The 14,713-nt window shown below is 43.6% G+C and overlaps 1 protein-coding gene across 1 annotated transcript in view; it reads right to left on the bottom strand.

Annotated features, from left to right (window-relative positions):
• LOC127677328 (mitochondrial fission regulator 1-like) overlaps positions 1-14,054 on the bottom strand; it is a 48,161-nt gene extending 34,107 nt beyond the window's left edge. Inside the window, exons 1-3 of the mRNA XM_052172443.1 lie at positions 13,980-14,054; positions 13,861-13,888; positions 10,290-10,672 (exon numbers count right to left, since the gene is read on the bottom strand). Of these exons, the coding sequence (XP_052028403.1) occupies positions 10,290-10,672; positions 13,861-13,888; positions 13,980-14,045 (477 nt within the window). The 5' untranslated portion in view covers positions 14,046-14,054. The remainder of the gene's footprint in view (positions 1-10,289; positions 10,673-13,860; positions 13,889-13,979) is intronic.
• Between the last annotated feature and the right edge of the window lie 659 nt (positions 14,055-14,713).

Here is a 14,713-nt window from a genome sequence, read left to right as displayed (position 1 = left end):
CCTAAGATGTTCTGAGTTTTTTTTCTACTGGGTATGGCCTTCCTGGGTTGTCTAAAGCCTTATCCATGTTCTCATTGGGTCTTAAATCTGGGCCAAGGTTCTCACTGGAGCCTAAGGCATGTTAGGTCTCTTTACTGCCAAAAGTTCTGTCACAGTCTCACAGATTTTGTAAGGCCTTTGGCAGGTTTTTATTCATTGTGCAGTCCCTTACCATATTCTCGCTTGAGTCTAAAATATTTTTCAGGTTCCTACTGGAAAATAAGTCCTAACCTAGGTTATCACTGGGTCCCAAAACATTCTGCAAGTTCTCAGTGGGGCTAGAGGCCTTCTCCAAATTCTCACTTGCATGTAATTCCTTCTCCAGGTACACTGAGGCATTAAGCAGTCCTCAGATTTGGACTCTTACTATGCATTTCCTACAGATACTCACTGGAGCTTGAGGGATTCCTCAGGGTCTCTAGCGTGGGGTGGGGGATAAGGGTCTTTCTTATGTTCTTAGGGAGTTATAAAGCTTCCCCAGGTTTTCATTGGGGACTATGGACTTTTCCAGATTTTGACTGAAGCATAAGCCTTCCTAGATTTTACTTGAGCCAAAGGCCTTCTAAGATCCTTTCTGGTCTCTAAAGCCTTCTACAAGTTGTCACTGGGATTTAAGTGTGGGGAAAAAAAGGAACGGAAGCCGGGACAGTGGCAGCAAGTCCCACATATGAGAGAACTCTGGCACAGAGCAGAGTCCACGAAGGCAGATAAGGAAACACTGGCAGGACTGCATACCACACCGCTATAGGGAGGAAGTATCTGTGCCATGCCAGGGTAGGAAGTATCTGTGGAGCAGAGGCTGCCAGGCTAGCGAGAGGATTTGACCAGAAGGTGGGGCCGTTTGCATGTCCCCCCCCCCCCCCATATCTGTTAAGGAGAAGCTGCTTGGCTGCAAGGAGGCTCCATTTTTTCCCTGGTGGCTGGAAACACTGAGGCCTGCTCCATGCTCTTATGACGCAGGTTTAATAAAAGAGTCAGTTCATAGTTTCGATGTTTTATTGTTAAAAGAGTAGAATGAGAAAAGGAGATAGGAAAGTAAAGAGAAGCCGGGCAGTGGTGGCACACACCTTTAATTCCAGCTGATGGCAGGCAGAGGCAGGCGGATTTCTGAGTTCGAAGCCAGCCTGGTCTATAGAGTGAGTTCCAGGACAGCCAGGGCTACACAAGAAACCCTGTCTCGAAAAACCAAAAAAAAAAAAAAAAAAAAAAACCCAAAACAACAACAACAACAACAAACAAAACCAAAAACCAAAAAAACAAAAGAAACGGAGAAGATGGAGAGATGAGAGATAAGAGAAGGCCATAACCATGTGGAAAGAGAAAGGGGGAACAGACAGAGAGATGGGAAGAGACAAGAGAAAAGGGCAAGAGAGAGTGCGTGCAAGAGAAGCCTCCTTTAATAGTAGGTAACCGAGGAAAGCCTGACTGTAGCCAGGTGACTGCAGAGATGGAGTCCAGACAGAACACTAGGGGCCTGGGGCATGGCCACATGTGACTGACAACCACAGGGGCCAGGGGCCAGGGGAAGGTGACTGGACTCCTCCAGTCCCATGCAGCTGGAAGCTCTGCCCACAAGGTCATAGGTGGAAGCCACCCCACCACCAGGTCTCCAGGATTCAAAGTCACTGCTCTACTTGAAACCAGGCTGTCTGTACTCAGCCTGACACTTAAGACCATCCTAAGTCACGGCTGGGCTGTAAGGTTTCCCCTGTTCTCACTGTATCTTAAGTTCTTACACAGATTCTCACTGGAGCCTAAGGCAATACCAAGAATCACTGTACCTAAAATATTCCTGGTTCTCTAAGAACAACAATAGTTTTTTAAGTGGGTGTGAAGTCCATGTTCTCCTTGTGGCCTAAGACCTTTACTAGTTCTCACTGGGGCTTATGGTCTTCCTAAGTTCACACTGGGATCTAAGGATTTCCCAAAATTCACATTAAATCTTAGATGTTCCTCAGTTCTCTTTAGAGCCAAAATCTTTTACAGTACTCATATGGGACTTAAGATATCCCCCAAGTTCTCACTGGGTTCCATGAGCTTCTCAGTGTTCTCATTGGATCTGAAAGCTTGGTTTCTCAGTGGAGCCTAAGTCATTAACCAGGATCTCACAGGGGCCTAAATTTTTTCCTAAATTCTCACAAGGTATACACAGTTTTCACAAGGTAAGGAGGCATTATCCATTTTCTCACTGTAGTCTAAATTTTTATGCAAGTTCTCTTTCATGATAGCATCCTTCTGTAGGTCATGAATGGATTCTAGAACCTTCTCCCAAATCTTATTGAGACCATACGCTTAGCAGATTGTCAGTGGATCTTAAGACTTGCTATTAGTTCTCACTTAGGCCTAAGGCCTACTTCAGGTTCTATCTGTGATCTAAGGCCTCCTCCAAAGTCTCACTGAGTGAGGCCTAGGCCTTCCCCACATTGTCACTGGAACCTAAGCCCTTCCCAGATAGTCACACAGTCTAAGATCTTTCCCACATTCTCACTGGGTCTTAAAGCCTCGTCCAGATTCTCCTGGAGCCTAAGTTTACTCTAGGTCTCACTGGGTTCTAAAAGTATTTATAAATTATCACATATTCAATAAGGCCTTCAAAAGGTTTTCAATTGTTCTGAAGGCCTTCTCCCTCATTCTCACTATAACTTTCTGCATGTTCTTCCTCAGGATCACAGCCTTTTTTAGATTTTCACTATGCACTTCTTTAAAGTGTCATTGTGGCCTTCCTCCTTCCATTGATTCTTCCTGGAGCCTAAATTGTTCTCTAGATTCTCAATGAGTCTTAAGACCTTTCCCAGGCTATAATTGGGGCCTAAGGCCTTCCCAGATAATCATTGGTATCCAAGACCTTCAAAGATTTTCACTGATATCCTAAGGCTATAGCCTGCCAATATGCTCACTGTGATCTAAGACCTTCTGAGAAGAATCACTGTGACCTTAGGCTTTTATAGGTTTTCACTGGAGCTCACAACATTCTATAGATTTTCACTGAGGCTTAAGATCTGTACTAGGTTATCAAAGGAGTGTAAAGCCTTCCCAGGTTGTCGCTGAAGCAGAAGAGACTTTCCAATTTCTCATTAGGATCTAAGACTCTCCACAGGTTCTCACGGGGATAAAGCCTTCTCAAGTTGTCACTAGGGTCTAAGAACTTTACCATGTTCTTACCCGCTCTCAAGGCCTTGAACAGGTTCTCATTGGATCCTGTGGAATCACTGATGGTCTCACTGGGACCTACAACCTTCACAAGTTCTCACAATGCCTATATTAACTTTAATGGGTTTTCACTGAATCTAAAGCCTTTCCCATGTTCTCATTCTGGCCTAAAACGTTCTACAGGTTCTCACTCATGCTAAAGGGCTTTCTTCATGTTTTCACTTGGTTTAAGGCTTTTTCCAAAGTTTCACTGTGGCTCAACTTCTTACAAAGATTCTGTTTGAGGTCAAAAAGTTCTTACAGGTTCTCATTTGGGGTCCAAAGTCTTGTCTAGTTTTTCTATGGCCTAACACCTTCCCTAAGTTCTCACCGAGCTGAAAGGCTAGTCCATGATCACACTGGAGCCTAAAGCTTTATCAAGGTCTCACTGGGACATAAAAAAACGTTTCCACAGGTTTTATAAGTTCTTCAACACCTTATTCTTGGCTCTGAAGATTTTTCAGTATGTTCTTACTGTGGCTTACAACATTCTTTAAATTCTCACTGGGCATGGAGGCTTTCTCCAGGTTTTTACTTAGACCTAGCTAAAAGATTTAGAAACTTCTTCAAGGTCTCATTGAGGTGTTTGGCCTTTCCCGGGATCTCAGTGATGCTTAAACATTGTACGTTGTACATTTTCTCACTGAGGCTTAAGTGCTTTGCTAGTTTCTCACTGTGTATAAGGCTTTCCCCAAAGTCTCACTGAGGGGTAGAGCCATTCCAACCTTCTCACCATAGCCTAAAACCTTGTCTATTGTTCAACCTCTCTCTGCATTTAAGGTCTTCCCCATATTCTCACTAATACTTAAATATTCAACAGGCTCTCACTTCAGTCTAAAGCCTTTGACAGATTGTTACTGAAGCTTAAGGCCTCCCCCATGTTCTCAATGAGTCTTAAAGCCATAAGCAGGTTTTCACTGGCACGTAGGCACTGCCCAGAGTTTCACTGGGTCCTAAAAACTAAAAACTTTCACAAATTCTCACAGAGTCTATAAGAACGTAGACCAGTGTCCTTGGATCTTATATCTTTCTCATGCTCTGTGAGGTCTAAAAAAATTCTACATGTTTTGGGGGCCTAACCACTTTCCTACATTTTCACTCACTGGTTCTGTTAAGGTATTCAATAGGTTTTTTTCCTATTTGTAAGACCTTTTCTATGTTCTCGCTGTGGCCTTAAACTTTTTGCAGGTTCTCTCTGAGGCACTGTGTCTAAAGTCCTTTCCCATCTTCTCTCTGAGGCCTAGAATATACTACAGGTGCTCACTTGGGCTTAAAACCTTTTCTAGGTTCTCACTAATTTCGTCTCCAAAGTCTCCTTGAAGCCTTAGGCCTTGGCTAGGATCTCACTGGAGCCTAAAACCTTTTAAATAGTCACACTGAGGCTTGATGCTTAGTTTCCCACTGTGATTCAAGCACTTCCCCCAATCCTCTTTGAGGCCTAAGGCCTTCCTGAGAATCTCACCATAACTTAAAACATCTATAGGTTCTCACTGAGTCTTCAGACCTTCTCCACATACCTACTATGATCTCAGGCCTTTTTTAAAGTTTCATTTATACCTGAAGCCATCTTCAAGTTCTCAATAGGTTAAATCTTTCTATAGATTCTCACTATTTTAAAATAGTAACTTTGATACAGTAGAATGCTAGACAAATTCAATACTGATATAAATATAAACTTCTTAGGTCAAAATATGTGGTCAGGCTAATTTTATGAATCTCATAAAATACAGTTTTCTAATCATATAAAATATTTAGAAACAACATACAGCAAAAACATACCACAATTTAAACTACATAAGCTATGAAAAATAGCTCAATCTTTGTTATGATTTAGGACACCTATTTTAAATAACTTAAAATATTATCTACACTCTGAAGGGGCTTAAAAAGGGGAGAGGATGGGGGCTAGGGGAGTGTGACTCAGTGTGGGGGAAGGTGTCCAGGAGGGCCCTTGCCTGGGCACCTCTGCCCCTGAGGGACCACACACACACAGGCATAGTATAGAATAGAGTTTATTCAGAGTAGGGGATGGGAGTTAGTGGTAGAGAGAGGCAGAGAGAGAGAGAGAGAGAGAGAGAGAGAGAGAGAGAGAGAGAGAGAGAGAGAGAGATAATAGAGAGAGTGGAGTGGAGGCCGGCCATGACCACGTGGAGGGGGGAAGAGCCCAAGGGGCAGAGAGGTGAGAGAATGTGGGAGGGCAGAGAGCAAAGAGGGAGAGGAGGGGCACGTAGCCCCTCTTATAGTGGGCCAGATCTCTGGGGCAGGGCATACCTGGCTATTGCCAGGTAGGTATGGGGTGGAGCTTAGACAAAACATCAGCACACTCCCCATCTCTAAATTCTCCTGGAAATAACCACTAGTCTAGAGTTAAATAATCCAAATATATGCTCATGGTAAGAGAGTCTGACATTAAAGAGTCTATCAGAAACACAAAAATCATGACAACTACTAAATACTTTAGATTATGACAAGTCCTTCTAAGCCCTAGATGCCAAAGGCAGTTTTCTATTTTCTAATAACACCTATGGTTTATCTGCACAATATAATTCATTGGCTGACCAATAATAAGTAGCTTAAAGGGAATTTATTCACCTATTCAGTAATGTTTCATTATAAAGGATATTTTGACCAATATATCAAAATTATAAATTCAATTATGCTGACATTTCTAGAAGTATTGTGCTGGCCAGTTTGTCAGCTTGACACAGCTAGAGTCATCTTAAAGGAAGTGAACCTCAGTTGAGAAAATGCCTCCATAAGATCTGGCTGTAAGGCATTCTCTTAATTAGTGATTGATGGGGGTGGGGCAGCCCATTGTGTGTAGTGCTCAGCGGGTGGTTCTGAGTTCTATAAGAAAGCAGGCTGAACAAACCAGTAAAACAGTACCCCTTCATGGCCTCTGTATCAGCTCCTGACTCTAGGATCCTGCCCTGCTTAGTTCCTGCCCTCACTGTTTGTGATAATGAACTGCTATATGGAACTGTGAGTGAAATAAACCATTTCTTCTCTGAAGTTGATTTTGGCTATGGTGTTTCATCACAGTGATAGTAACCTTAACTAAAATAATTGTTAACTTAGTAATAAATCATCTTTATGAGGCCACTTATTAAAATGATAAGAAAGATGATACATTCTGATTTTTATTTAAGAAATGATTTAATTCAATAATCTGATTTGTTACTACTTGAGAAGTACATTTGCTTCCCAGTATTGAGTGGTAATGAGGTATAAACAGCCTTCCTGGTCCTCATTTCCTTCTAACAGAAAGCAATACAGAGACTCAGCAGTAAACATCTTCTGCTGTTTCTGTAAACTCAGCTCCAGAAAACAGGAGAGGTTGAATGCATATTTAAAAGAAGGCTACAAAAATTTATGCCTACATATAACCCCTTACTAAGTTTCTCATCAGGGTATTAAACTACCTACAGGTACTCACTGAGTCCTAAGGCCTTCTGATGTTCTCACTGGGGTCTAAGGCCTTCTTTATTTGCTCTCTGGGTCTTAAAGTCTTGCCAAGGTTCTTATTGGAGTCTTAGGCATTACTCTGGGTCTCACTGTTGCCTAATACCTTTCTCAAATGTGGAGAGGAATTTTAATCCAGCAACATGGTTGCTCTGGAAAGGGATAACAACTAAAATCTTTCTGAATCTATATGATCTGGCTGTAATGCAGACAGGCCCTGGATTCCAGTATGATCTGGGTGAAATACAGACATGTCATTAGTACACACCTTTAATTCCTAGCAATGAAAGCAAGTTTAGTTTGTAGAAGGAAGTAGCAAGTTTGAGAGTGACATCTGAGAGACAGTAACAATTCAGAGAAAGATTTGACAGAATGAGTCAGAGATAGGATATGCCCAACTCTCAGGAGAACAGTAGACGAAAGAGAGGGTACTTAAGAGTCACGCAGGCACAGAAGGGTGGTGTGTGTGTTTGTGTGTTTGTGCATTTTATCACTTTAAATTCCAAGGTCTGATATTGTCTAATCACATTTTCCTGGTCTTCAATCTCAAGGACCGGAAAAGCTAAGATTTCTACGTATCCTGCCCCTCTCCACGAGCTTGGCTTATTACTCTTTCTAATGGTGATTGGCGGGTCTCAGAATTATTGTTCTCTCTAGTATTAGACACCCTTTTTAGCTCCTGTAATTCATTAGTCAATTTCTGCAATTTAATTTCAAACTCCAACTTTTGTAACTACATATCTTTCTGGATCTTGTCTCCTGCCATCAAGGTCGTAGGTGGAGCAGATGGCGCGATAGGGGGGCATTCTTCCAAGCTTTTCTATCCCCAAATTTGTCTCTCTTGAGGATTTCTTAATTGTTTCTACTTCCATTTTTAGATCCTGGATGGTTTTCACTCAGTTCCTTCACTTGTTTGTTTGCATTTTCCTGAAATTCTTTAAGTGATTTTTGTGTTTCCTCTTTCAGGACTTCTGCCTGTTGACCCATGTTCTCCTGTTATCTTTTTCTTTTTCTTTTTTCTTTCTGTTTTTTGTTTTTTTTTTTTTTTGTTTTTTGTTTTTTGTTTTTTGGATTTGGTTTTTTTTCCGAGACAGGGTTTCTCTGTATAGTCCTGGCTGTCCTGGAACTCACTCTGTAGACCAGGCTGGCCTCGAACTCAGAAATCTGTTTGCCTCTGCCTCCCAGAGTGCTAGGATTACAGGCGTGCACCACCATCACCTGGCTTCTCCCGTATTTCTTCTTTAAGGGAGTTATGTCCTTCTTGAAATCCTCTATCAGCATCATGAGATGTGATTTTAAACCTATGTTTTGCTTTTCAGGTGTTTTGGGTTATCCAGGACTTTTTGTTGTTGGAGAACTTGGTTCAGATGTAGCCATGTTGCCTTGGTTTCTGTTGGTGATGTTCTTGCATTTGCCTTTTGCCATCTGGTTATCTCTGGTGTTAGTTGGTGTTGCTGTCTCTGACTGTGGCTATTTTGTGCTCCTGGAAGACCTGTTCTCTCTGTGTACACTGGTATGTAAGTACTTCTGCGAGACCCACTCTTTTGTACTTGTATTTAGGTATGTAGCTCTGTGGCCCCGATCAACTCTGGGTTCAGGCGGAAATCGTAGGCTCCCTTCCTAGGCTGTTCCTAGGCTCTTGTATCCTCAGGGTTTCTGGCTGTTTCCTCTGAGCGGTAGAGGTGGTCCTCCTATACTGCCTCCTATACTGAGTGTTTAGCTACCTATGTGCATCACTTGGATATGGTACACGGTGGCAGAGGGTGGTCCTAAGCCGGAAAAGGAAACTGGAGTGTTTCTGCCAGAGGGTTCATGACAGGATACTCTGAGCTGCAGGGTAGGTCTCACCTATGCTCACTGACTACTCCACTCCACTTGGTGGATAGCTAGCTTCCTGCTTCACTTGGAGATGGTGAGCTCTGGCAGAGGATGGTCTCAAGCTGGGGACAGAAGCTAGAAGGCTCCCGACAAAGGGTTCCGGACAGGATTCTTTGAGCTTCAGGGCAGGTTTCATCTGTGTTGGCTCTCTTCTCCACACCACTGGGTGGATAGCTGGCTTCTTGCACCACTTTGAGATGGCATGCTGGCCCCAAGCTCTGAATGTGGGACTCCCTCTAATTGCTGGACTCCCTGCAGGTCAGATGTTCCCTGGAAGGATAGTTGCCAAGCTCCTGGGTGCAGGTATAGCCTCAGTGGACTGTGTCCCAAGCACTCTTACACTCTGGTGTTCCCTGCCTACCTGGGTGACCTGTCTGCTCAGTCACAGGAGCAAAGATGGTGGCGTCCTCACCTCTGAACACAGGACTCCCTCTTTGCACAGATTTTAGTGTTAAGAACCGATAATGTACATAATACATGTGTTTTAATGAGAGCTCAAGAACTGACCATCCCATAGAAGCCAAACCAATGTCTGGTGCTTTCACTACTTCTTACTCCTCTAATTAGACTAAGAAGGAGACAAATGAACACTGCAGACAGGAATTTACTAAATACTGGTTATTTCTACTAGCCAAACTCATCTCTGCAAGCCAACAAGTGAACCAAGAGCCTTTCTGAATTTATTGTCCATTAGGAGTCTGGAACATTTTCTTTTTTTCTTTTCTTTTCTTTTTTATATTTTTATTTTCTATATTCTTTGTTTACATTCCAAATGATTTCCCCTTTCCCAGATCCCCCCTCCCCATATGTCCCATAAACCTTCTTCTCTCCACCCATTCTCCAATCACCTCTCTCCTTTTTCTCTGTCCTGATACTCCTCTCCAATGCTAGATCAATCCTTTCCAGGATCAGGACTGTATTAGTTTGGGTTCGCTAGAGTCACAGAACGTATGGATAGTCTTTATATAGTTAGGGAATTTGTCGATGACTTACAGTCTATAGTCCAACTCCCCAACAATGGTCAGCAGCAGCTGTGGATGGAAGTCCAAGGATCTAGCAGTTTCTCAGTCCCACGAGACTAGCAGGCAAGGAAGAGTGAGAGAGAGTAAATCTTCCTTCTTCCAATGTCCTTATATGTCTCCAGCAGAGGGTGTAGCCTAGATTAAAGGTGTGTGCATCCATGCCTTTAATCCCAAATGATCTTGAACTTGGAGATATCCTTGTCTTAGCGACCATGCTTCAAGATCTCCATACCAAGATCCAGGTCAGAAACTTATATCTCTGAGCCTCCATATTAGGATCATAGGTGAGCCTTCCAATTTTAGACTGTAGTTCATTCCAGATATAATCAAGTTGACAACCGGGAATAGCCACTACAAGGACCCTCTCCATACTTCTTCACGGGAGTCATTTGTTATGCTATTTGTGCCTTGGGTATTCAGAGCTTCTGGCCTAATTAATATCCACTTATCAGAGATTGCATTCCATGTGTATTCTTTTGTGATTGGGTTACCTAACTTAGGATGATATTTTCCAGATCAAACCATTTGCCTAAACATTTTGTGAATTCATTGTTTCTAATTGCTGAGTAGTATTCCATTGTGTAAATATACCATATTTTCTGTATCCATTCCTCCTTTGAGGGACATCTGGGTTCTTTCCAGCTTCTGGCTATTATAAATAAGGCTGGTATGAACATAATGGAGCATGTGTCTTAGCACCAATGGAGGGGGAAGGAGAGGTGGTGGTGCTACAGTAACAGATGTGGAAGAATCTAAGCAGCCTGCACTTGGACTCTGTTGCTCCTGCAGGGTCACAATCTTGGCAATCTGAACTGTAAGAGCAGCAAACTCATTCTCAAGTACAGAGACCTTCTGCAAGGTGTCCTCATTGGCTAATGTCTTCTTTGAAGAAGGCTTGTCTTGAGACAAGTTTGATAAGGAAATGTGCCTGCTTGGGGGCTTCTCAAAGCAAAGAGGGTCCTCCTCAAGAGGAGGCATGGACCTGACCTCTGTCCTGAGTCTTGTTGAGCACTCTCCTTCTTCAGTGGCTACCCATCCAACATCAGCAAAAGATGCCACCACATCCTCTCCTGAGTGTATGGTGTTAGTATTGTGTCTAAGCTCCACCCCACAATTACCTGGCAACAGCCAGGTATGCCCCTCCCCATAGACCTGGCCCACTATAAAAGGGGCTGTTTGCCCCTCCTCTCTCTCTCTCTCATCGCTCTTACCTTTTGGCACTCTCACCTCTCTGCACCTCTTGGTCTCTCCTCCCCTCCCCCTCTCTCCACAAGGTCATGAACAGCCTCCACTTCTCTACTATCTCTCTCTCTCTCTCTCTCTCTCTCTCTCTCTCTCTCTCTCTCTCTCTCTGCCTCCACTACCCCATTAACTCCCATCCTCTGCCCTAAATAAACTCTACTCTATACCATGTCTGTGTGCATCTGGTCCCTCAGGGAGAAAGGGTGCCTGGGTATGGTCCCACCTAGGCACCCCCTTACCCCCACACTGTCATCCACCATTCTCTAAATCTCTCTCTCTTTTTATGAATTGAACATTTGGTGCTGAAACCTGGGAACAATATTGGCGAGTCATTCAGGAGAAGCCGAAAACTGGGGAATCAAAACTGCTTTGCTCACTAGTTCCAGACCGGTAAGCCCCCTGTGTTCTTGAGGATTGGAGACATTCAGTTTTTTCACTAACCCTTGTGCTCTCTCATCTGCTACCTGCTAATTAAGTGGGTTTGCCTGAATGGAGATTCCTGATGCCTTATTGCCCTAGAATCTGTCTTCCTTCTCCCTCTCTCCTAGTCTCCCATCCTCCTGAACAGTCTATGTTTGTGCTCTCACAGCTTGTGAGCCGCATGTCATAGCCGTGCCACTGCTTACTTTTCTCAGATTTCAGGTTTCCCACGTCTGGGAGAACAGCTGCACTGACAGGTGCACCATGTATCAACAGGTTCTCATTTCTCTTACCAGACGACAAACTCCTATAAACACACATCAGCATATCAGTAAGGCACCTCAGTTAGCTGGAGGGAATTTTAGCCCCAGATGAGACCTGGCAAGTCTTTCTTGAGCTAAGATTTGCCTCCCATGCCCAGCCCACATGACTGGCCTTCCAGCTAACATTTCTCATAGGACATTTAAACCCTTGGGTGTCAGAAGCGACCCAGAGCCCCCCTTAGCTTTTACAGCTGCTGAAAATCCTGGTCCAGGTTGGGTACTTCTTTTGATGTTCTGAGAATGTCTCAGCCCCTAGAGCCCTCGAGATGTCCTGGGTCTTTAGTCTGCCTGCACCGTGTGGCTAATATTTTTTCAGGATGGTAAATTATATTTAGCAGCTTCCCCACCCACTCAATGGGCAGTATATTTTAAAAAATTAACAGTCTGGTAAGTGATAAAGGACCTAAGCCTCACCTATCCATGTTCCCACACCCTTAGCATGTTCGTTCCCATAGCCTGAATGCTCAGTCAGTATTAACAGGCCTAAATCTGCCTAAACAAACTCATTTTATGTCACCATGATTTAATCCATTGCTGCCAGCATTCTTACTCTGATCCAAGCCTCTTTACTAATAAAGCAATATACTTTCCTCTACCTATGCAACCTGTCAAAGCTACTTAAGATTCTCATTCCTATCCTCTCTTGACTATTGCTCTCCTATTTTGTGCTCAATTTTGTCAGATATTTGTTATTAAATTTAAGACAAACAGAATTCCCAAAGGCCTGACAGCTTCTCCCAGGAGGTCTCAGAAGAAAGATGTGGACACTGCTACAGGATGCTGCCTAAAAAAAGCACAGTGGGAAAGACCAGATACCTTGAGGCAAATGACTTAGCTAAACAAAGGTAAGCCATTTCTCATGTTATGGGTATCCATTCCACAGAGAAAAAGCCCTGCATCTCCTGTGCTTGAAAGCCAGACTGACAGCCAAAGCTGCTGTGGAGACCAGAGACCACAGAGAACTGCTGGCTACTGGAATCTGTCATTCTTTAATTATATAACTGCTAAGTTATTGTTTATTCCTCAGACTTTTGACTACATTGACAGCTAGACAGTTATCTCCTTACCTAAACTCTGTTTCCATTAAATGCTTCATATTTCCTCTTCTTGCTCTGTCACTGTCCTAATAGCTGAGTTCCCTATAGATTTGCCTAACTCTATAGATCCAACTTTCAATCTTGTTCCTTCTGCTCCACAAAATGCTCATCTTAAATGACTGTTTATGTGGTTAACTCATGTTGTTATCTCTTTAATAAACTTGTTAGCTACAGGAAACCTACACAGATCTACTGCTCATGGACCAAATAGGCTCCATCCAGATAAGTACATCTGCCCAAGTTCCCACTTACTACCCATTCCAAAGGATGGGATTCCTCTGGGTTTCAATTGCACATCTTAAGAAAAATTTTCCTTTCTCCCAAATGTACTTAATCTTATTCCCTACCTATACTAATGTGTTTCAACATCTTGTCAACTCCAGGCCCTTCCTGCATCCAGGACTGCTCCAGAGAAGCAACTTTCAGATGTTCCAATCTCCTCTCAGCTTCTCTAGACACAGATAGCTTCTACTGGACCTGTTCTCCTGACCTATCCTCAGATGGCTCCACAGACCCTGGAAAGCAAGGAAGTAGCCAATTCTCCTGAGACAGGACAAACAACCCTCCATACCCCTTTCTCTAGGTTCCCCAGAGACATGTCTCCCCAAATGTCAGCATGAAGGAGCCAGATAACACAATGATGACCCTATTCCTGCTTCATTGTTGCATCTTTTTAATTTTTTCTTTTTTTAATTAAACAAACAGTGGGGGAAATGTTAGAATTCTATCTAAGCTCCACCCTACAGTTACTTGGCAACAGCCAGGTATGCCCCTCCCCATAGACCTGGACCAGTATAAAAGGGGCTGTTTGGCCCTCCCCTCTCTCTCTCATCACTCTTGCCTCTTGGCACTCTCACCTCTCTGCCCCTCTTGGGATCTCCTCCCATCCCTCCTCTCTCCACGTGGTCATGGCTGGCCTCCACTTCTCTACTCTGTCTGTCTGTCTGTCTGTCTGTCTCTCCCTCTCTCTGCCTCTCTCTGCCTCCACTACCCCATTAACTCCCATCCTCTGCCATACATAAACTCTAATCTATACCATGTCTGTGTGCATCTGGTCCTTCAGGAGGAAAGGGTGCCTGGGCATGGGCCTGCCTACCACAGTGCCATGTACCTAAGCTCCATTCTCTAAGCCTCTTTCTCTTTTTATGAACCCAATATTTGGTGCCAAAACCCAGGAACAACATATGAGACTCCATTCTGTTGCATGGCTGATAAGCTGAAATTGAACTCTTGGACAGAGATAAGTTGGTGCCAATTTTTGTTACGATACTTCGAGATGAACCATATGGTTTTCCAGACCATAGTACTGACTCCATGCTGACCCCAACTTGCTGAAACCACATCCTCATCAGGCACTTAATCCAGCCCAGCATGGAGATGACTGAGTCTTTCCCAACTGCAGGTCAAAACTTCAGGCATCCATAGCAGCACATGGTCCTCAGCTGCATAGCAGCTCTCACATTCCCAGCTACTCAGCCTTCCAGATTCATCCTGATATTTCTAACCTCTCCAAAACACCAGGAATATGTCTGAATCCATCTGGATATCCATGCCCCTTTCTCTGCTCTGGACCTCTAAGCCGCTCTCTCTCCTCCCTTCACTTCCCTTAGCTCCTCCTCCTCTCTCCCCTCCAATCATTGGCCTCTCACTGCCTCATTGTGAATGGATAGGAAATATCTTGCAATACTCTGTTTGAAAGCTTTCCTTATTCACAGTGTGGCCTAAACCCCTTTACAGATTATTACTGGGGTTAAAAGTCTTCCACAGTTTCTGTAATCTAAGCCTTTCTCCCAAATATTCACAACAAACTAAAGCTTTCTCTAACTGTCTCCCTGGGATCTAAAATCTTCTACAAGACCACACTAGGGCCTAAGGAGTTCTTAGGCTTTCACTGGGGTATAAGGCCTTTTCCAAAATATAGTCAATTTCTTTGGCTTGCCCCAGGTTCTCACTGGGTCTTAAAGCTTTGTGCCAGTTTGACCCAGCCAGCAGGGGTTTTCAACAGGGGACCCTAGGAGAGAATGGCAGAATGGATGAGTAG

Source organism: Apodemus sylvaticus, chromosome 1 (assembly GCF_947179515.1).
Source record: "Apodemus sylvaticus chromosome 1, mApoSyl1.1, whole genome shotgun sequence".
In the NCBI taxonomy this organism is placed as follows: Eukaryota; Metazoa; Chordata; class Mammalia; order Rodentia; family Muridae; genus Apodemus; species Apodemus sylvaticus.
The sequence above is the reverse complement of the archived record's forward strand: the minus strand, read 5'-3'. Positions and strand labels throughout refer to the sequence as shown.